We start from the raw sequence: 23,692 nt of genomic DNA on the forward strand, positions 1-23,692 counted from the left end.
TTTTACAAAAAAGATAAAGATACCTTTAGTGTAGCTCTACTGTAAAGAAGCATTCTCAAACAACAACACGTACATGTATACATCCTTCCTGTACTTAGTTTGGGGAAAAGACACAAACTCATACATCAATATTAAAAGTAAATTCAATGGAAAAAGAGCTACCAGAATTATACTTAATAGGCCGATACGTTCGATTTATAAAAATCAATTTTTTCAAAAACAGCTGTAAAAATTTTTTTTTTTAAGTTTACAGTTAGATACATGATGAAAATTTACCACTTTATATTGTAACTGTTGTAAATGTTGATACCTTCATTTTCTTTTCAATTATTACGAGATTATCTAGGATTAACATGAGTGTCAGATGGCTGAATGAATGCAAATATCTAACCTTTACACCCAAGAATGTATTCATATTTCTTTTTGGTACAAAAAGATTTTAAATTTTGTATTGATCTACATTTTTTTTTATACTGTGTTATTGTGAAATCAGACGACCGTACTGAAAATAAGTATAAATGTGTAAACTTTTTATGTTACCTTCAATAAATAAAGATTTTATTTTATTGTAATTATTATTATTATTATTATTATTATTATTGTTATTATTATTATTATTATTATTATTATTATTATTATTATTATTAATGTAAAAAAACTGTCAGTTGCTTTGTGCTCCAAAAGTGTAATGTTACTTTTTAAACTATTGCATTTAATTTATGGTTACCTATTTTTGTATTTTTTTAAGTTGATACTAGTTGCTTATATGCTTTTAAACCATAATTTGCACCTCACCCTAGTTTGAGTGTGTATGTATGTCTTCTCTTTTAAAGTTAATGAATGCATGTTTGCTCTTTATAGGCACATTCCTCAAAAACGAATAAATTGTTACTTTATTGGAAAAGACAACCATGAGTTTTATAACGTATAAATGATAGATTTAGAGCATGCTAGATACTTGTTACATGTACCTGAAGAAAATAGACCTAAATTTGAAGTTATTTGTCAGGAAATAACAGCAAAATGTAAACAATGTAGTATCTTGACTGATGCACTTAAACTGTACTAATTGCTGAGAGGCAACAGGGAGAAAAAGATGGTTCAAGTAATTTGCCAATGAGTAACATTTTGGAAACTATAAAAGTACATCAAAAATAAAAAAAGCTTTTGAAAAATGAAAATAACTGCATTTCAGGGTCATATAATGGACGTACCTTTATCGTTTTTGTTTTGTTTTATATATAGATGTAAAGGTATGTTACCCTTGACAAGCACGTCAGTTGGGACGAGCAGTCATCAAGGTCGTTATTTGTCTTAATCCAGGCCAGTTCTTATACATTGTAGCTCTACGTTGACACCCCCACCACCTTCCGCCCCTGCACCCCACACTGCTGTCCATGAGATTCCCGTGGCAACCGTTAGATAAACTACCCTTTTATTGTATTTATTATTTATTTTTATGTTTTTTTTATTTAAGTCTCGTTCTTATTAAGCCCTTGTGCCTTGTCCTGTTTCTGTTTGGTGTCCTACTGGGTTCCTTGTTGGTGGTCAAGTTTTGCTGATTGTGATATATGTTCAGAAGTGATGCCACTGATGAAAGATGTTACAATACAAAAAAAATATATATAGAAGGGAAAATAATGGTCATAATGAGAGAGGAACAAATAGGTAAGATATCATAAAAATCAAACTGTAAAATGCTACATTTTGCGCATTAAGCTTAGTTACCGCATTACGCCTCTTATTTGTCTTTATTGTTCATTAATATATCACTGCAATAAACAAACGGCTTGCTACCAGTCTGACTTTCCGACCAATCAAAGTCGAGCTTTCTTGTACTTAAAATGCAGAGGGAAATACAAAAAATAATATAATATTTTCGACGATTCTGGTCTAAAATTCAAGTTGTCAGTCATAGTAAATGAATTTATTCTTTTGTCATTATCCTTTGAAGTGTATATGCCAGTTACGTTGCTGTTAGATCATTTGTTAGAAGCTTTTAGAAATGTCACAAGTTTTCGCGTGCCTGTCATAGGAGAGAGACACTATTCGGGTATTCACAAATATATACAAACATACTGCTTTTAAAATTAAATAAGGTAACGTCATTTTGAGGTGATATGCTCATCAACAGACCCCTATGTATTTATTTTTTCAGCATCTTCTATGTAGTACAAATATGGGGGATTTCTTGATATTTATGGACAGTCCATAATTTTTTTGCAGGTGTTTCAGTTTGGCCCATTGTTTGGACACTACTAAGGGTGTAACAGTATAGTATACGGTACTTGCAGTATATCGTACCGTTTTGACTCGGTACGGTTCTTGGTATGACAAATCACCCGTTGGGTACGGGACGGTACAGCATTTTATACCATTTTCAAGGGGAGTAATTATTTAAGTATAAATTTGCAGAAGATGAATTTAAATCCGCTTCAATGGGTTTTAAGTCCGAAGTATGGACGCTTTTTTGATTTCAGGTGAAAAAATTATTGGGAAAATGTCTTCTTTGACTGCTACTTCAATGTCCTGAATTTATTTTTCCAACATATTGTTATTTCTGTAAGAACTGACCATCAGCTGAAACGGCCTATTTGGAAACACTTTTTTGCCAGCTGAAATTCATAATTAAATAATAATACGATATCTTAACACTTTTCTGCAAATAAAACCCACTTTGCTGAATCCAAAATATTGTCAAAAGATGTGTAGCTGTGTAGAGTTATGGCAACACTATTTTGTTGGATATTTTCCATACTGTCCGTACTGTCAAGGGATATATTTAATGTTTGTAAATAATATGAATGTATAATAAGTGAGTATAGTAAAATTATTTTTGTGTTCAGCTTAATATTCTCATTATGACACATGGTCTAGGCAAATTGTGTTACTAAAACTCAGATGAACATTTTAAATTTTACTATAAAACTCTAGAAATTTATCCAAAATAGCATTCACCTTACATATGAAATTTTCAATAAAAATGTGATATTTCTATTACCTGTGCATCTATTTGAATGATATGTTTTATTGTAGATATTTTAATTCTTATAGTTTCAAAAAAATATTAAAGGGACTCCACTGAGGTTTTTTGACATGATGAGACTGAAAATATTTTCCAGATAAATGTACCATTTGATGTAGGTTTAGACCACTAATCTTTGTGCAAAATTTCAGATCATTTGCCCACTTCGTTTTTCCAGAATAATTATTCAAATTGTAAAAAATGACCCAAAATGAAAAGCGTTTAAACGCTTTTCACTCAAATCGGGCTAAGAAAAACATAAAATTACGATTTTCAATTTATTTCAAAGTATATTTCTTAACTATCTTTGCATATATTTCTGCCCCAGCTCATTTATGTAGGAAATTTAAATGTTATGTTTAAGGATTTTAAACCTCAGTGGAGTCCCTTTAAAGCTTTGAACCTTTTATTTAACAATCAAAATGTCAATAGAAAATATGTTGACCAGGTCATTCACTTGATTTCAAGCCATACTGCATCATTTAATGCAAATGACTCATTTGATAAACACTTGATAGTTACGAAATAATGTGGAAATAACAATAATGTTGTTACATCACAGCCTTAAATTAATTTTGCATAATACATCTGTTAAAGGATTACAGACAATTTTCTTTAGTCAATCCATATCGTGATACATATCGTATCATGGACCCTGTACCGCAATGCGTATCTTATCGTTAGGTGAGCATATTGTTACACCCTTAGTCACTACACCCTACCCCCTCTTATATCACCAACTTTTCCTAAACACTCTAAACTGACAGTGTTTTTTCAAGTTATATGCATTGAAATATTATATATGTGATTGTGATAACATTTTTTCATTAAAAAAAATTAAATACATATATATTTAGTAAAGGTATGCAACTTGCCGTTCATTTTTTTAGCACTAGTCCAAATGTGAACTCCAGAACTCCAACTTTTTTTCTTCAATCTACTGCACCAGTTACTTTCAAATATGATAGAGAATTTGACATTGTGATTTTTTGAAACATGAAAAAGGGAAGTATTTCTTACAAAAATGTAGGCAATCAAAAATCTTTTCTTGAATATGTATCATGTAATGTGGATAATGCCTAGTTAACAGACCCAAGTTTAAACACACCTTTAATTACAAAAGTTGTGGCAGGAATAAACCACTTTTGTTATTTTTTTAGAAAAATCTACCTATTAAGTGTTAAGCCTGATTACTAAAATTCCAACCACTTCAATTTTGTTTTGATGTACCAAATAGACAGCTGTTATTTGGAAGCATTTTAATGGGTATTCATAACAGAAGAAATATTTTGAATGAATTTTTTGATAATACACCAGGTGTGTAAACAAATATAAATTTTGCTTTTACTTTAACTGTTTTTGGAAGGGGCATCATGATAAGCAGTCTTGTCTGTATTTAGGATAATGTATGCAGTATAGTTTTCTTGCTACTGAAAATGCCTTTTCTTTCTTCAGATTTTTAGCTTCCATATATTGTGCTGTATATAAGAAGAGATCATGTCAGGTAATATTGTATGTTCATTTTATGGTGATAACTTGATTTTTATATATTTTTAAATTTACATAATTATGATTGACCTTTCTATTGTAATAATGTTACGTACATTAATTCCATGGAATCATTACATATATATATTTATTCTTATCCTTAAGCAAAAACTTAGCGACTTCTTAGGAACTGTCGTATAACTAGCATTCATTTGAATTAATTGAATAAATTTTGTTTGGAAGAAAATACTCTTAAAGTCCCATTTATTCCCAATAATCAAATTATCTAATATTAATTATTTCAAAATTATTACAAAAATTATTGTAATGAAATATTTACAAATTATTTCAGGTCTAAAATGGTAAAAAATTGACATATTTCTCATTTACAAATTTCAATACTTGTTACCTACCTTAAATTTCTGTCTTAGTTACATATTCAGTTCTGTAAAGTTTGTCAGTTTTACATTGGTAACATGTTGACGTCAGTTCAGAACACTAAAGTAAATGTTCAGAGTATTCTTAACACTGAAAAAAAAATGTAAAACATATACAGAAAATATTTAATTTTGATATTTGTGAGAATGAATGTGCCTTTATTCTGTAGCTGTACAGTGGTTTCTTATTATCATTTAGTATTTTCTATATTTGCCAGGTTGTGAGGAAGGTATACTGGTTGATTTTAGTACACCTGTTGAAAACTCCCCTGTCACATCAACAGGTATGAATACTAAATGTTAAAAAATATATTTGTTGAAAAATATATTTAAAAATATTTGTTGAAAAATGTATCTGGAAGATTCAGTGTAATCCTATGCAAACACATTAGAATTAAGTGAAATGTGTTATTTTTTTTTCAAAAGAGCTGTGGTGATAAGTTATATTTTCTTGCTAGTAAGAGCTTACTTCTTTCCTGAGTTTAAAAGATATATAACATTAAATTAGGCAAAGCGGCTGAGTTTAGCCTATGAACGGGGAAGTTGGTGATAAAAATCATTCATTCTCCCGTTATTAAGGTGTCATTCAGTATTTGATGAACCGCTTCTGTCAGTGATCTCCCCTTATCAGTAGAGAGATTACAATCTGCAAAGGGAGGTAATCACTGTGAGGAGTTTGCGGAATACTCGACGATTATAACAGACTTCCGAAAGTTAAAAAAATATGTCAGACATTTGGTATGACATACCATGAAATCTGTCAGACTGAATGAAATTAAACAAAATCAAAGGAAAACTTGGCACCTTTAGTCACGCCATTTTGTATATGTGCAACTTGAATAAAAGTTGGACAATCCGGAGACCTAATCAAAATTTATCACACATGTCCGTCGGTCCGACATATTTCGGGAAGTCTGATATTATTATTTATCTGAAAAGTTGCGATTGTTCGTCATAAGATTACCCCGCCTATTATCATTAACAATGTGGCCATACCACGTGACTTTTCGGGTACGGAACACGCCGATTTTTCACCCGATTCAGGTATGTTTTTTCTTCATAACTTATTTATTACTCAACCGATTTTGATCAGATAAGGCGCAGAGTACCCGTAATTATATAAGTTATCCACAGTATATCAAAATTCTGAAAACCCCTGAATGGTTTTTGAGAACATTCGAGTACAGTTTTCTTTTCATAGCCTTGGCCGAGGGGAACGGTACACACTCATTTGGCATAACATGCGATTACTAGCAGGTCATATGTTTTTTGACACTATTTCATAGAAAAATACATGTTAAATCTGATATATTTACTATGTCCAATGTATCGAGTGAATGCAGTGATGTTTTAGCATATTTTCATAAAGTTATGTTGAAATGATACGGAACACACTGTTATTTCAAAAGATACGGTACACACACAATTTCTGTCTTTGAAACAATTCTAAAATAAAATGTATATAAAAAATAATTTCAATTATAAAGTGAATGATTTTTTTCATAGTTATACATTTTATTAATTTAAACGAGAACCCTGGGACCTGTTTTGCAAAGTATCATTATGCCTACAGTTTGATGTAAACAGGATTATTGAAAAAAATAAAAGAACATTTTGAGAGTACGCTGCGCAAAATTCGATTTTATATGTTGAGCAATTAATTTTTGGCTATAAAATGTTAAAATTTTAGGGAGGGATACGGAAGGCATTCAAAATTTTGTTTTGATTTTCATTTGAAACAATTAGGTATATTCTTTTGGATTATAAAACGAATTATGAAATTCATGGACATCTGTTATGTGCGATTATTATTTTATATAATTTGTTTGTTCGAATATATAAATGACTGTCTAAACGTAGTATGAATATATAAACAAACAAGAAGTTAGGAGTAAGTTGGAAATATATGTTCCTTGCAAAATGTTGTTTAATTTGGAGAAAAAACGCGGGTTTTGATGTAAGTGGATTTTTTTAAATCACGGAAAGTTTATAAAGTTTTTTCGGCCACATGATATTTGGTATGAATCATCTGCCAGGGTCCCAATCTAACTGCATGTATCTTAATTATTATCAAATTATTTACATATGGACAAATATATTTCGCAGCTACACGTGCAATCAAAATTAATAATTTGAAGAACCCATATGGGAACAAGGCCTGTTATATAACGTAACGTAGTTTATACAAGGTAACCTTGTTACATATACATGTAAGGTATACATGTTAGGAAATTTGGTAAAAATATGCCTATCTTGGATTTTCATTTCAAGATGCATTTAACACTTGAGTTCATGGATATGTGTGCTTGCGTGTTTGCGTTAAAAATAAAATGATATTTTAATAATACCCATTTTGTCAATCAAATGCTATGGATTTTGGAGGCTGCGTTCTGTTTTATATACTACATGAAGTAGGTACGAGACCACAAGTGACTTCGATGTTTCGATTTTTTATGTGAGAAAGTTTTCTTACTACCGTACAGAATGTCGGTCGTTTTACTCAGGTGCCCGTTCTTTCCTTTATTTAAACCCAAAGGGGCACTTGTAAAACACGAAAGTCGCCACATGATAATGTCAGTTTTATGAGCCGTGAAACCTAACCAAAAATGACCTAATTACATGAATTAAAAGTTATTTTTAAAGCTTCGTGCCTATGAACATTAAAAAATTAAGCAATGGCGACTACATTTTTATTTGTTTGGGTCGTCAGACCAAACAAATAATGGTAGCGAAATTTCAGGCTCTGATATGTTTATTTGCAAAATAAGAAAGTAGTCCGAACCCCTGGAAGCGGTTACTTAAAAAATAAGGGGCGATCACTGTGTAAAGATTGTCAAATGACGGGAGCATTAATTTTCAAGCCTTCTCGGGAAAAGAAAAGGTAGTTCCGATTGGTCAAAGATTTCAAATATTGTGTAATTCTTTACAGACATACATGTAATATTAAGCTCCATGATTATTTACATCAGTGTCAAACGAAATTAATAAGGGTTACAAACTGTTACAAGGCTGTTATCTTATAACTTCCCCGTGGTCGAGGGGTTACATGCTCGTTTATGAAGAGAGATGTCCTGAGTTCAAATCCAAGTTAAGGCAACTCCTGTTTTTTGTTGTTTTTTTTTTTTTTTTAATTGTTTAAGCCAAATAAACAATGAATTACATATCAGTGTTGCAATAAGCCTTCTAGCCAATTTACTACAGTTATGACAATAGAAACAACATTGGTGGCACTATACAAAAACAAATTGGTTTACAATCTCACAGCCTTCACCTTTCTGACATTCTGAGACCCAAACAAATTCAGCGCCTTCTATGATTTGATTTAATTAAACATGACTATGATATTGCAAAATTGTACCTAATGACTTGCTTATTATTAACAAAAAATAAATATATGTAAATTGTTATCAAGTATAATGATACTTTCCAGCGATTTAGGTCATGTCCTTGTTTAATTTTCAGGATGAAGCAAAAAGACATATCACTTAAACTAAAAGAAATAAAAAAAACAACAATAAAGAACAATAAACAGAGCATTATATAACAACATTTTTTTCTATAGAGCGCAACTACCTGATTCTTTGAAGGTCGAAGTGTTTAACATACCCTAGGTGATTTTAAATACATGTAGGACAATTACATGGAGGTTGTAAATGTTAAGCGTGATCTCTTGAAATATAGTGCACAAATACATATAAACATTAAAAGTAAGCACTATGATACATTGCAAAACAGGTCCCTGGGTTCTCGTTTAAATTAATAAAATGTATAACTGTGAAAAAAATCACTCACATTATAAATGAAATTAAATTTTAATATATTTTATTTTAGAATTATTACATAGACAGAAATTGTGTGTGTACCGTATCTTTTGAAATAACAGTGTGTTCCGTACCATTTCAACATAACTTTATGAAAATATGCTAAATCATCACTGCGTTCACTCGATACATTGGACATAGTTAATATATCAGATTTAACATGTATTTTTCTATTAAATAGTGTCAAAAAACATATGACTTGCTAGAAATTGCTTGTTATGACAAATGAGTGTGTACCGTTCCCCTCGGCCCAGGCTATGAAAAGAAAACTGTACTCGAATGTTCTCAAAAACCATTCAGGGGTTTTCAGAATTTTGATATACCGTGGATAGCTGATATAATTACGGGTACTCTGCGCCTTATCTGATCAAAATCGGTTGAGTAATAAATAAGTTATGAATAAAAAGCATACCTGAATCGGGTGAAAAATCGGCGTGTTCCGTACCCGAAAAGTCACATGGTATGGCCACATTGATTAAGTTACATTAAAAATGGCGGCGCCCTACTAGAATTGACACTGAAAATTCATTGATAGGTATAGAAATTTATATTATTCTTTTATTGTTTTTTATTTGATTTTCTTTTAAATATACACATGTAGTCTATAGCCGGGCCAGCTAAACCGCTTTGCGGTCCCAGTCTTTGACTTCCCCATACAAGTTAGATTATGGTGACTGGTCCACTCACAACTCGGATCCCTGTGAAAAAAATTTCTTTTAACACTTAGCTATCTAAGCTATTTTAAAGGGTTAATGTTAAGATATGTTACTGTGATTTTTGTATTGTAGATTCTATCTCAATTTTGCGAGATGACCCGTTTGATACACTAGAGAACATTCCGAAGGTCAGCAGCCCATTAAAAGGGTCGGAGAATTTACTGCTTGACATATCAACAAGATCAAACACGTCAGATCAGATGTCACCGCTCAGTATGTTGTTTATTATTGACTAAAAAAAATTGTCATAACCAGGGTTTCTTTAATGATTAGAGAAATAACATTTTCTGTTCTTTAATAGATTTTACCACTTCTTTATTTGAGCAATAATGAGAGACTATGTTAAGTAATAAACTATGGAATCTAAGTAGAGAAATAGAGTAGTTCAGTTAACAATATTGTAAAGATATGCACCCTACTTGGCTGTGAGAAAGCTATCCAGCTACTTGTAGCTTATGGACCTTCGTTATTTCTACTCTGGTACACACTCAGGTCTGAAATCAAGCTCTGACGGGCACCTGAGATCTTCCTCTACCAGTACAGCTGGTAAGTTGCCATACTAGCATTATGGTGTCTATTTGACTTTAAATCAACATAAAAATGAACAAAACCATTCCATTTTATAACAGTTGCCATATTAAACCTCAGTCTTGCCTGAAATATAAGATGTCAGTTAATGAAAGAGATATATGCATATTATATAAATAGTAAACCAGAATTACAGATTTTTTAATGAGATCAAACTGCTTTTCATGTTACTATTTCTCTAGTATAACATTTTACTCTCTTGTTTACAGAATTTATAGAAGATGAGACTTTTGATTTTGATCTGCCAGCAACCCCAGAAACAAACTCAGATAGGTACTTTGATCATTTATTGTATACTTTCTTCTTGCATATTAATCTGTGATTTAAATCTACAGAAAAATATTTTTATGTGCTTTGGAAGAATATTAAAAGTATCTTTGAATTGTCATATTTTCATATTTGTCTTACTTATATGGTTAACACTATGTATACCAAGTTTTGTGGAATTGTGAAAATAACGCAGCATTGTGTAAATGCTACAGACTTTACATACATATTTTAAGATTCATATTTGTATTTCACTATCTTAGACTTGAAACTCTGGCACAGATTTTGAATAACTTTCCCCGTGCAAGTTCAATCTTGATAATCACATAAAGTTTTCTATTGAAACTTTACACAAGCCTTTAAGGTCATAATTGTTAGTCACTGACCAAGGCAAATAACTCTTGCATTGCTTTTCATATGAAATGTACCCCTTGGGAAGTAAAAAAGAAATTATATTAAAAATTGTTTTAACTTGCAGCTGTAATCTGTTTATCAAACAATGAAGAGTCAAGGTACATCTGATAATTCTTGTTTAATTTGGGATTACTAAACTGATATAAGAAATATGAAAGTTAGATAGATAATTAGTTTTTATGACTGTACTATTTTACAGAAGTATTCCTGAAGATGAAGAAGAGGAAGTATTTTTTGGACCAGTTGGTTATCGAGAACGTTGTGTTTCCACTGTTGTTAATTCTGCTACTAAAGAAAGACTTCCCCTAAGTCCGCTTAACTCTAGGCAAATTGCAGAGATATGTAGAGAAGCTAATGTTGTGGCACGTAGAATAACCGCCGCAGCTAGTGGGAAGAAAAGTAAAAGCTTGCCAAAACAGAATCTGTTATGTCCTCAAAAATTACGACTAGATCAAGCAATATTTGATAAAGAGACAGTAGGATCACTGTTAAAATCTGTTAAGAAAATCCATACATCTGACACAGACGACGAGGATAAGGAAAATTGTGATAAACCTCAAGCAATGGACATAGATGCAAGTGAAGGAAGTATCAATTGCTTGGAGGCATTTTTAAGAAATGATGTGGTAGAGTCAAAAGAGGTGTCAAAAAGCAATAGTTCTGAAAGTGATTGCTGTGAATCGCCAGCGAAACGACACAATCGGTCTGGGACATACACTTTAGAGGTTACTCCACACGATCTTCTTCCTGCTGATAAAAGAAAATCACTTCCTGTTGTGGGAAAGTCAGATGAAAATTTGTTAACTGTAAAGACTAAGGAGGGTGACAAAGGAAGGAGAAGTTTATCAAAACTACAGCAACCCAATAGCAAAGTGGCAAAACCATCTGGACTAAAGGGTCCAAAACCAGTTAGTTCTTTAATATGTTATTTTAGGCAATCATCTTGAATGCCTCTTCATTTTGATGAATCACAAATTTATCCTTTTTATATGCCCGAAAGGTGCCTAGCGGTGCTCTTGTTGTATAATGCATTTTAAATAAAACTAATAAGATGTAATAATGTAAAATTACAAAATTGGTTTTTATTAAAGTTTGATTGTGGAACAAGTTATTGCAACTTAATCACTTTCAACTTACCAGTACTTTTGTGTCATATGAGTAAACATGGTTCTGACCTAAGTAGGATTCGAACCCATGATCCTTTTGTTGAGACACAAGACACCTTAACCACTAGGCTGCTGCTCTCTCTCTCTGTAAAGTCATTACATTTATTGTTCTAATCAGAGGAGTCTTACAGAATTTAGCACTCACTTATTTTGTTTCCATCTTAATTTCCCGATGTATAAAAAATATTTTTATTTGTTTCAAGGTTAAGAAGGCGGAGAATATAGAGAGTTCAATATCCAAACCAGAGGTGAGGTCACGACTGCCAGGACCTAAAACAAGCAGTCTTTTACCATCTAAGCTACAACCTGCAGGGATTAATGGTTCCAGTGCTGTAAATACAAGCATACCAGGAAAATCATCTAATCAAATACCTCAGAAAGCAGCATTTCCTGGTAACTATGGACAGTTTTTACATAAATTCTATCGGTTAATGTGGCTAACTGTTATGTTTTTGGAAAATGGTTGAACTGATGTCCGTTACCCCTGCCTAACAATTTTATTTGCTTAACAGCCATAAATTTGATATATATAGATTGTTTTTCTTAACCTCTTTTTTTCTCATTCTTTAGATGGTTAAAGGTTGTTCTCATTCTTCAGATGGGTCTATTAAAAGGGATTTGTTCCCAAACATTAAAAATTCCTATTTTTTCAAAAATGTCAGTAATATTTCCAAGTTCGCAATAACTCAAGTTTGCATTTGTCAAGACTTCTATTTCCCAAATCTAATTTATGGTTAAATAAATTCCCAATAGGATAACACAGACCTTTTCCCAATTAAAATGCAACATATTTTCCTCTTTCATTTGAAGGCTAGAAACATCTTCTCATCAGTTTGGTTTTAAGTTGGATAATTGAATATTTGTAGGACCTAAAGGAAGAGGGGCACCTATAAGTAAATTACAGCTGATGAAACCAAGTAGACTACAAAGACCATGTGCTGCACAGACAAAAAATGGAGACAGTACAAAAAAGAATGGACCAATAAAAGCCTTTGTTCCTGCACAAACACAGGAATCTGAAAAAGGTTTTAAAAATTATATTCATTTTCATAGGTTTTAAGATATTGTTATATATGCTTCTAAAGATCTAGGTATGAGGAATTGTAACATCCTGAATGTGTAGTTTTGCCAAAATATTTATAGTATTAATTAATATATGGTTCCTGTCAGTGGAAGTATGAATGAGACTGTATTGATAAAAAAAAATCAGATTGTTTTCATGTCCTCACCATTTCTGTGAGGGAAAAATTACCCTTGTCCTGCTGTCTGTACTTAGTCTGGCTGATAAACTTACAAAATGATACAAGTTGTTGAAAGGAATTATATCTGGAACCTATTATATGATATTATATTTCAGTTGTTTCCTTTTTAAAGCACATGTTTGAGTTTCATGTATCTATCAGTTAATTTATATTGAACATACAATGGTTTGGAGTAATCATTTCTAACAATCATGTTTTACAGTTCTTGAAGAGAGCACACCAGCCAAGGTGGATAAAAAAGTTCTCCCTGTCAAAAATTTGTCATCTAGTTTCTCAACACCAAATAAAAGTAGCGGGTATGTTGTATTTAAACTTAGCTTTCTAGAGCAGGCAGGTTTACAACAGACTGTACTGTTTGAAGTTTATATTAACAAGTTGTTTGCTAGTTAAGTCCTTATTTATTAGTATTCAGTGTTCAGTATTCAAAGTAAGGTAAGTTATTATGTTCAAAGTAAGTTATTATGTTTAACAGGGTGAAGCTTGAATTAAATCTTTGCCAAGGACTAGTGTGTATGCTGTGCCATAGACTAAATAAGTTATATCTAGGACAACAGTCTCACAGTCTGTATGTTTTTCCATGGACAACAGTGTGTGTATTGTCGCTGACAAGTGTGTATGTTATATCATGGAATACAGTGATTGAAGTATTTGGACAAATTATTTCCCTGTCTTTATGCATTACAGACTTTAATAAATAATATCACTCTTCTGAAAAAGTTAATGTAGGATTGTATTGCAGAAATTATTCATATCAGATTTAGTATACTTGAGTAAGTATATGTTGTTATATTGACTGTTGTTTTTTAGGAGTACAAGCAGTATGGACTCACCTGTGTCATTAGTGAAGAAACGGCGGTCATTTCTCCCTACACCCACCAAGTCAAGTGTAGGATCCAGTGGTTCTATTGCTTCACCTTGGTTAGTAATTACATCCTTTGTTTAAACATACTTAAAAGTGTCTGCTTCCTGAAACTAACCAGTACTGATGTCATATATTGGAATATGTTAATACCCTGAATAGGGCTTGAACCTATGATCTGCAAGTAAAGACAAACACATTATACACTAGCCACGGGTCACCTTAAACACTGTTATTCATCCTCTATTGTTTATCTGAAGAAATTGTCATTTACAGATCATATAGGTTAATACTATTACACAATCTAACAACCTTCTTGTTAAAGTAATTGTCCTACTGTATACAACTAGATAAATAAAAAACTATTAAATTGGCACTTCAGCAAAATATAATAAAACATAATGACCAGAAAAGATTTTCTCATGTCAATGAAAATTATAATGATAAATGTTTTGGCATTATATAATGGTATTTTAGTATTCATATACTTGATAAGAAAGGTTTCAATCACAAGAAAGACATATTTGACTTAATTGTTTTCATCCTTGATATCATACAATCATATCATAATGTTGAATTATATTATTATAAAAAAAAAAATCTTTGAAGTGATGATGTATGTAAATTATTTACAACAACTGACACAAGTAAAGAAAACCAGTGTATGTGTAAAGTTTTTGTGATGAGAGAGTTATATATTTTTTCAGCCCGTCAAGAACCAGCAGTACATCTTCACAGAAATCACTTGATTCACCATTTACTAGAAGCTCATCGGTCGGAACCCGTAGTGCTATAAAGGTTTGAATCACACTACAATTTCTGTATTAATAAATAAAATGAGCCGCGCCATGACAAAACCAACATAGTGCGTTTGCGACCAGCATGGATCCAAACCAGCCTGCACATCCGCGCAGTCTGATCAGGATCCATGCTGTTTGCTATCAGTTTCTCTACTTCAAATAGGGATGGTAAGCGAACAGCATGGATCCTGATTAGACTATGTGGATGCGCAGGCTGGTCTTGATCCATGCTGGTTGCAAACCCATTATGTTGGTTTTGTCATGACACGGCTCAAATGTTTATTAGATATCTCTGCAGCTTGATAACTAGATATATAGATACGTATGTTTATTGTCAGTTACCGTAACAAGCAATTTGCTAAAGAAAATTTTGTATACATAAGCTATTTGAAAAAAATCAACATTTTAGGTGTGACGTCTAGACTTAAAATGTGTGGAATTCGTTTTCCTCATTATTGAAAGTCCACAGAAAGTAGTGGTAGTTAAAAAGAAGTATACATGTTGATATTTTTGTTTTTAGGGTGGCAGGGGTCTACATGGAGATTCATGTCTATATGATAAAAAAAATAGGACTTAAAAAATGTTACGATTCTGAAAGTTTAAAAATCTGAATTTTGAACTTGATGTTGACAATGATAGGCCCAAGTGGAATTAGCTGAACTTATTCAATAAACATAAAAAACTCATGCAGACTCTTATAAAACTAATAAATATTAAATAAATATTTTATTGAAACTCACCTCTGTATAATAATATAATTATGTTCACTGTCATAAACATGCTTTATTTTTGTTATAATTTGTCAGTGTAAACCACCTATACCAACAAACAGGCGATCTTTATCAGCGTCCAATTCCAGTAGACAAAAATAGATTTTTGTGAGTTATAGTAAATAAAGTAATACAATCTAATTTTATCCTTATTTATCCAAATACTAGTATATGATATAATGGTGGAAGATAAATTGTCTTTATAAACAAACTTATTACTTCCTGATTATCATTTTGATAAAAAATATATTTTTTTTAAATAAAAAATACAGTTACACTAGTATAAGGTGCGTGACAGAAATATTTTCTGTGAAAAAAAAAAAATTGAAGTTTCAACCATTTTTTTTAGTTGAAAATTAAAGTAAAATGACCAAACTTTGAAAATAGCTTTGTGTGCGTGTGTTTTTATACTTGTAAACTTATTAAAATTATCAAAATGACTTTTCAATATTAAACCATATTGTGTCATTTTAAGATTTGAAGGGTAAAAAAAAAAGAAGAAGAAATATATAATTTTGTTTATGGCTATTGAGATAACCCTTTCAATACTTAAACAAATGTCACGTTCTTTATAATTTTGGTTTTTATATTAAATTTTCAGACCCCTAGTCAGAATTAAAACTTAAACTAACATTTATTTTGTAAAAAGTGTATAGTCTTCACTTGTTATATAAGTGCATACTGTATACATATAAATTAACATATCTTATGCATGCTGTAGGTTATAACAAGGAGATATTAATCAGGTATATTATCTTCTTACCTTGCTTTTATATACATATATATATACTTCTTGCTGCAGGATTGGTCTTCTTGTGTATATAGGAAACTAGCTGGCATGATTAATGTCAAACCTTGACAATGCTGAATCAAAAGCTGCATAACATTTGCCATTATTATAAAGTCAGGCCATAAGTAGCGGCATGGCTGAGTGGCTAACTTCTCAGAATAGTAATATAAGGATCTTTAGTTATGTTTGTTCAGACCTCATAAGGAGCAAGCCATTGCCGTGAACATTATTATGCTTTTGTGGTACAAGAGTGCCCTGCTATTTTCTGTGCCAGTTAAGTGTATGTGAAATCTTGTAATATTTGAAGCATGTATAAGATTAGAGCTTTATTCTGCTGTGCTTATATATCTGTAGATGTGCACCCTATTGCTTATATGTCAATAAGACAGAGTTTTTAATAAAAATTGTTAGCATATCTGTCAGCTAAAAATTATTTTGTTTTCCACTTAGTTTGATAACATTAGGTCAAAGGTCATGGTTTACATGCTATGTGCAGAGGTTTTACTATAAGAAAAATATTAAAAAAGAAAAATAATTTGAGATGTGAAATGACTTAATAGATTGGTTGCGCAATTGCAGCAGCCAATGACAGTCTTGTACATGTATTATGCGTCACTTTATTGTTATATCTATATAATACTTGTAAACATTTTATTTGTAAATTACACTTTGACAAATTTCTAATTGGCCACCTACTTTTTATCATATATTTATTTATTTATTTCTTTTTACAAGAAATTCTTACTTGAAAAAAGAAGATTAAATGTACATTTGATATTATTTATTACTCTTGTATTAAACAAATCTTCATAGAAATTTATTAAAAGAACTAACATAACAAAAAAAGTTAACATATTCATCATGAAATGACACCCACCACATAGATATGGAAAAGAGCTTTACTGGAATCACTTTGTTGTGTTGGTAGATGAGTGCGTCTTTTTCCACAGTGTCCAGTGTATCAATGATTTTCTTTCAACTTTGCTAAAATATTCACCTAAACAAGGTGATGTGCAAAACCAATGCCACCTTTGTGCAATTTCAAGGTCACTGTTACACTTGAAGGTCAAATATAGGACAACCAATCAAGAGATTGTGCAGAATCCATGCCGCCCAGGTGTCACCTTTGAAAGTCAAATGATAGGCAATTTTGTGTCTGCTGCTCTATAAATCTTATACTCCTTGTTATTGCTTCAAATTTATCTGCAAAAATGTATAAACAATCATAAAATCCTGTGTCAATGGGATAGTTTGGGTATTCATCACTCCTTTGACAAAGCTCTAGTATTGATTCTTCAGGTTTATCTGTGTTAACTTGTATTTAATTTTTCAGATTGGAAGTCTGGACCTGATGGATGATTCTTCACCAAGTGCTATGAGGGTGGGTATCAAATCTAAATATTCTATTGATTTATTTTGCTTGGTTTAAATTACAGTAATAGGTACAAAAACATGGTCAGTTATAACTGGAAAGTATGCCTCTAGAACTCCTTTCATGCTGACATATGTATTGTTTTATTTTGTTGTTTGAAGTGAATGTATGATATAGGCTAAGATTACACTGAGATCACACAGTTTTACACTGGATAGTATTTATAGGGAAAAAAATCAGATATTAGTAACACTAAGATGTTCCATGTTACAAAAATACAAAATTTTCCCCATATGTTATTCTTATTTGATTTGTGAATAACAAAGTGTCCTTCCTCATTAATTAACAATTAATGAATGATATAAATTATATATGTACATGTATTTCGCTGAGATTCACCAAAGTTTTTTTTTATTAGAAATGGTTTATCTGAAATATTCTCAAATATTTGTGTTGCAGCCAAAGAGACAGTTAGTTACAAATACACCAAACATGCCAAAGAAGAAGGCCTCCATGTGGTCACCAGTACAGAAGAAGAAACCTCATGATTTAATAGATCAAGCTATAATGTGTACAAAAAACTTACGTAAATAAACATAATAATCAGCTGATAGTATCAAAATGATAGTTGGAAAATGATAATGATGCATGTTTTATATTTATATAGCATTCTTTTTCTTATCAAATTAACGTATACCCTAAATTAAACATATATACTTTGATAAATACACTTTGAACTCAAAATAGCCCTCTAATGCTTTGGACAAAACAACATCAACATTTCTTAAATGTGATTAAGATTAAAAATGGATTATATTTTGTGAAAAATTGAAATTGATTCATTTAGGGATACTTGTAAATTTAAATATTTAATTTTTGTATTTTTACATTTTACTCAATGAATGAACAGTGCTTTTTGTGTTGCAGTAAAATCTATGATAGGATGTTTACTGTGTTTGATTTGTATGATAATGAATTGTATAGACAAAAATATTTGTGTAATATGTTGATAAATGTAAGAAATATTACTAGAGAAGTTATTCATACTATAAGTATTTTATTTTATTGTATTATATCATTTTGATAGTCATTTTCAACTGAACAAGTATGTACACCTGGATTGTATCATTTCCACCGGGTACATAATGTTTTATTCTCACTTGCCCTAATACATTCTTTATACAATCAACTCGAGTGATACAGTCCATCAGACTAGCACACTTGTGCAATATTCCCTGTAGATTAGTCACAATGAATATATAAATGGTTTGTCACAGACTTGCGTTGACTTGATATTTAAACTTGTCAAGTTACTAAGTTTTGTAAATTATAAATGATATTAAACAAAAGAAATGGTAATTTCAGTATTTTGTGACAGGAATGTGTTCTTTCAAAGAGTATGATATAAGTACTATATTTAATGCAATTTGTTAATTCATCCCAAGTGAAAATATTTAAGTATGTTATCCTATATTTGCTACATTATTTTGTTGAATGCTTTAGGTGCTATTTTCTACTTCCTATGGAAATGTTACATTTGCATGTTTTTGTGCAAAGTTAGTGCTTATAATAAATTTGAACAAAAATAAAACCTGTTTGATGAAAACAAGAGACATGTCGTTTCTGTGGATTTTATTTTTACTTTTTGATGGGTGAATACTGTGATGGAGTCAGTCTGTATGCACTTTATGTTATCCCTGTTTGATTAATAACTGGTTTATATAACCTGGTATGTACATTTCCGAATGGTTAAAGTTGTTGACTTCAAATCACTTGCAGCTGTATGTTGGAATTTGGATTCCTTCATGTGAGGAAGCTATCCATCTGCTAGATGGATAATTGTTGATTCTACTCATGACACTTCATATTAAATCCTCCCCTAATTAATAGTTTCTTCAGTCATTGGTTTGTGAGACTTGTTACAGGCATAAGTATGTTATATGCCACTGTGAAAGGCAAACCAAGTGGGGGCATAAGTGTATTATGGAAACATTTCTAGTTTCCAATCTGTTATCTGTAATAGCAATGCCTTTTTGGCATCTTTGGTTATTCTTAAAGTGGGTTCCATGCAGGTAAATCTCTTCAAAAATAACAACAAAATAATAATATTGCAACACATTTTTTGTCAAGTTATTTCCCTTTATTACATTTGTAAATACAATAGTTGTTTGCCCATTTTCGTTCTTACTAAAACATAAATTTTCTTCTCAACTTTATTAATATTCACTTTATTTCCTCATTTAGTGCGCTAACTTTTTTCATTGAATTTGTGTACTACTAGTATAATTTATGTATTTTGTGTATTTAATATTGAAATGCTAGAACATATTTTGTCACAAATACATTGATTATGTAATAATAAATGATGTAAAAAATGTAATTTTATAAGCACTTGTAAAGGACTATTAAAAAAGTAATATATATTTATGATTTTGTGAAAATGTTCTCTATCTTTGTCAGTCTAGCTGTAAAATGAAATACATGTGCGGAGAGATTTAGACAATTGATTATCTCATCAATGACATAATTTCTTCAATAAATTCATTAAATTATAGTGGCCATGTTAAACAGTTAAGATTATAATATAATCAAAGCATGTTAGAAAATTTTAAGTGCTAAGCACAAGATGTAGTTAATAACATTCTGTTTGAATTTCCTTTTATAATAGCACGCTTTTATACGAGTGTAAAACAGTAAATGAATTTGAATTTGTTTTTTGTTTTAGCCTGGATATGTAATAAATAAAGCTGTTGCTAAATTACTGCAGGTTCAACACTGAATTTATTTATTTTAGCCTGGATAGGTAATATATAGAGCTGCTATTAAATTGTGTAAGTTCCACATTATAATTTATTAAACTTCCGGAATAAAATTAAATTATAATATGCAATCCTCTGGCTATTGAGAGGTGGCAAGTCACTGTATAATTTTGTTGATCCGAGTTGATACCAATTGATTATATAGAGGATATTTGTTTAGTTCAGTGTAAGATCGGAATATATTTCACCGAGTGAGCACCAAAAGGTATATTTCACGAGTGGCGCAGCCACGAGTGAAATATAAACTTTTGGTGTTCACATGGTGAAATATATTTCGATCTTACACTAAACTAAACACATTTTCTTTTTATTACATGCAAAGAAACGTTTTAAAAAGACATTAAACCCAATACTGAATGAAAAGCGCGCCAAATAATAATACAACGTGACGTCATTTACGACGTCATGTCATTAAGTTGGTACCCAGTACGGTGCACGCTGGTATTTCACTGAAACAACGTAAGGGGCTTAAATTCAAAACAGTGAAATTATCAAAGTGGTAATTTCATTGTTTCAAACAGTGAAATTACCAATTTTATATCACTGATATATTTCTATAAACCACCGAAAAGCATGTAATAAATAATTATATTGTATGATATGTGTATTAATTCTGGTGTGCTGTGTCAAATAAAATTAGAACTTAACTGAGTACTGTTTTCTATATTAACACATACTGTGCTTAAGGGTATTCCAAAAATCTTTTAGATACAAAATTATAATTTTGCCATGCCTATACACTTTAAAAGTTGCTTATGATGGTAGAAAGATTTTAATGACATGACATACCAGACTGCTAACCATTGGACTTCATTGAAACTATCTGAGAGGGTATTGCCAGGGATGCTAGACATTAGAGTTGTAGGCTACAGTTTTAGCCAGTTTATTGTTGATTTGAACATTTTTAGAGTACATGTCAGTGAAGAGGTAATATTGGTAAAATGTAAGTATTTTGTCTTAGCTTTGTATCAGAAAATCTAGGGGTTCCTATTAAAATTTATAGGAGACAAGGCTCTTTCCAATATTTTTCTAGTTCCTGGAATGCCAGACGTTTCACTCCCAAGACATTTCACTATTGAGATGTTTCACTCCCAAGAGGGTTCACACCTAGATGTTTCAGTCCCAATTTGTCGATTGTATAGATGTTTCACTCCCATTTTTTATGCTTCCCGAAGGCTGAGCATATAGTCGCCGCTTTGTCCGTCCATCCGCTATCATTGTCCGAGACATAACTTTGAAACAACCAGAGGTATCAACATGAAACTTTGTAGGTAGATAGATCTTATTGAGTAGAAGTGCAGTACAAAAGAACCATAACACTGTCTTACCTAATTTTGGAGATACTGCCCTTGTTCATTTTTACACTGAACTTTGTCTGCAACATAACTCTAAAACTACTAGTATAAGAGATATCAAATTGAAACTTTGTAGGTAGATAGATGTATTCTAAATATTTGAAAGCAACAGAACATTGAGCACTATAAACCGTGAATGATCAGTTCTTTATCAAACGCGAGTGATAATTCGTTAAAAAGACTTATATTGGCAAAATTATCCCTGTTGCAAAGACTGCCAAAAATACAACTGCGTCGTATGATATTTTCTTTTCATCTGCGTCTTATCATATTGTACAAATCATTATTTCTTTCAAAATAAACATCTTTTTTAATGATATTTTAATAAAGGGTGTAAAATCATATTTTGAAGTTGATGGTTAACTCTGAAACGAGTACATGATTATGTGAATGAAAAAACAATGGATAAAACATTATGAACGGAGTCGTATCCCTAAAAGTCTGGCCCGTTTCGAGTTGCAAGTTCGCTATAACTTTTGTTTGTGTTCGAACGAAGCGGAAAATAGTGGAGCGTGTTAATAGGTATATCTGGTTTTAAGTCAGTTCCAACAAAAAGAGTAATAAACAAAAATATACCTTTTTCGTTCCAAGATGGTGGCGTTTGTTTACCTTTAGTAGGATACGACGTAATTTTGATTCCCAGCCCTGCGTGTTATAATAGCAAATTTATATGGGCATCCGTGTAATAACAGCAAATTTCACAAGCAACAAAATGATACAAATGTGTAGACATGTAGCTTGTAGACAAACTAATTTGCATGATAAATACAAAAATAAGACTAAAGACACTTATGAGAGACTAGAAAGTGATAAAATACTAGCAACTTAATTCAACCACACCATGGAAATTACTGACCAAAACACAGATGAAGTAACGAGGTGCCATAACGTAACCACAACATGGGACCCATGAAACAACCCATACTGTAACCACACTATGCCCTGCCCGTATGATTAGTTTCACTGACATTATAGGAAGTGTCATATAATAAACGATTACAAATAAAAGGTCGTAAAGATGAAAAATAATAAATAATCAAATAAAATACAAAAAATAAAATAAATGATTGTAGACGATGATATGTTTATTATATCAACACTTATGATAATGTTACCAATACAAATTATAATAGATTATAAATAGATTTAAGTTCATAATGCTTCATTTACCATTGTCATACATACACACACGCACGCACGCACGCGCGCGCGCGCGCGCGCGCGCGCGCACACACACACACACACACACACACACACACACACACACACACACACACACATTGTACGCTTGCAGAACTTGAAGTGGTGCTTATCTATATGAATTTAAATAATATATGGAAAAATTATAATGATACGATAGCTTAACAAAGATATAGCCCATATCATTTGCCAGCTGTTTAATCTTGTTCAAGTTACGTTTTCTCAAAGGGAAAGTATTTATCATACCAGTATTATTCGCTCTATGTCAAACAATTTACAATTTTTCGTTTTTTTTGTTCTGTATGTATCTATTTCTATAGCTAGCACCAAATAGTTAACCTACTGATTAAGTGATATTTAATTACCAAAAACACGGACTAATGTACTTTCAGCCAAAGCTACGGAACTTTAATAATTGTTCCTTAAGATTGGTTTTCTATATCACCTATGGATCTCTTCAGCACATATGAAGCTCGACTGGAATTTCTATTTAGTCAAAATTCTGTCTGATTTATGGGCCTTGGATAGTGGCCTCCTAAGGTG

At 31.4% G+C, this 23,692-nt stretch overlaps 1 protein-coding gene across 3 annotated transcripts; it reads left to right on the forward strand.

Annotated features, from left to right (window-relative positions):
- The first annotated feature begins 1,811 nt into the window (after positions 1–1,811).
- Positions 1,812–20,732, forward strand: LOC132758498 (G2 and S phase-expressed protein 1-like). 3 transcript variants are annotated; one of them, XR_009629582.1, is made up of 14 exons: positions 1,812–2,053; positions 4,481–4,529; positions 5,169–5,234; positions 9,560–9,700; positions 10,285–10,348; positions 10,956–11,664; positions 12,126–12,315; positions 12,789–12,947; positions 13,387–13,480; positions 13,992–14,102; positions 14,751–14,841; positions 16,335–16,359; positions 17,737–17,784; positions 18,235–18,323. XR_009629582.1 is itself a non-coding variant. In XM_060750176.1 (13 exons), exons 2-13 carry the CDS (start codon positions 4,523–4,525, stop codon positions 18,367–18,369), a joined length of 1,815 nt encoding a protein of 604 aa, XP_060606159.1. In that variant the 5' UTR covers positions 1,812–2,053; positions 4,481–4,522; the 3' UTR covers positions 18,370–20,732. The 3 variants fall into 3 exon arrangements, 2 of the variants coding, with proteins under 2 accessions (XP_060606159.1, XP_060606160.1); XM_060750176.1 differs by lacking the exon at positions 16,335–16,359 and having other exon boundaries at positions 18,235–20,732; XM_060750177.1 differs by lacking the exon at positions 16,335–16,359 and having other exon boundaries at positions 1,816–1,917; positions 18,235–20,732.
- The last annotated feature ends 2,960 nt before the right edge of the window (positions 20,733–23,692 follow it).

This window comes from Ruditapes philippinarum, unplaced genomic scaffold (genome assembly GCF_026571515.1).
Source record: "Ruditapes philippinarum isolate M1 unplaced genomic scaffold, ASM2657151v2 ctg2239_1_1_1_1, whole genome shotgun sequence".
Classification (NCBI taxonomy): domain Eukaryota; kingdom Metazoa; phylum Mollusca; class Bivalvia; order Venerida; family Veneridae; genus Ruditapes; species Ruditapes philippinarum.

What these genes read in the sequence shown, in the direction of transcription:
- LOC132758498 (XM_060750176.1), top strand. An exon ending in AGATCAGATGTCACCGCTCA is followed by an intron (nt 9,701 to 10,284) that starts GTATGTTGTTTA and finishes TCTTGTTTACAG; the next exon opens with AATTTATAGAAGATGAGACT. An exon ending in CCAGAAACAAACTCAGATAG is followed by an intron (nt 10,349 to 10,955) that starts GTACTTTGATCA and finishes ACTATTTTACAG; the next exon opens with AAGTATTCCTGAAGATGAAG.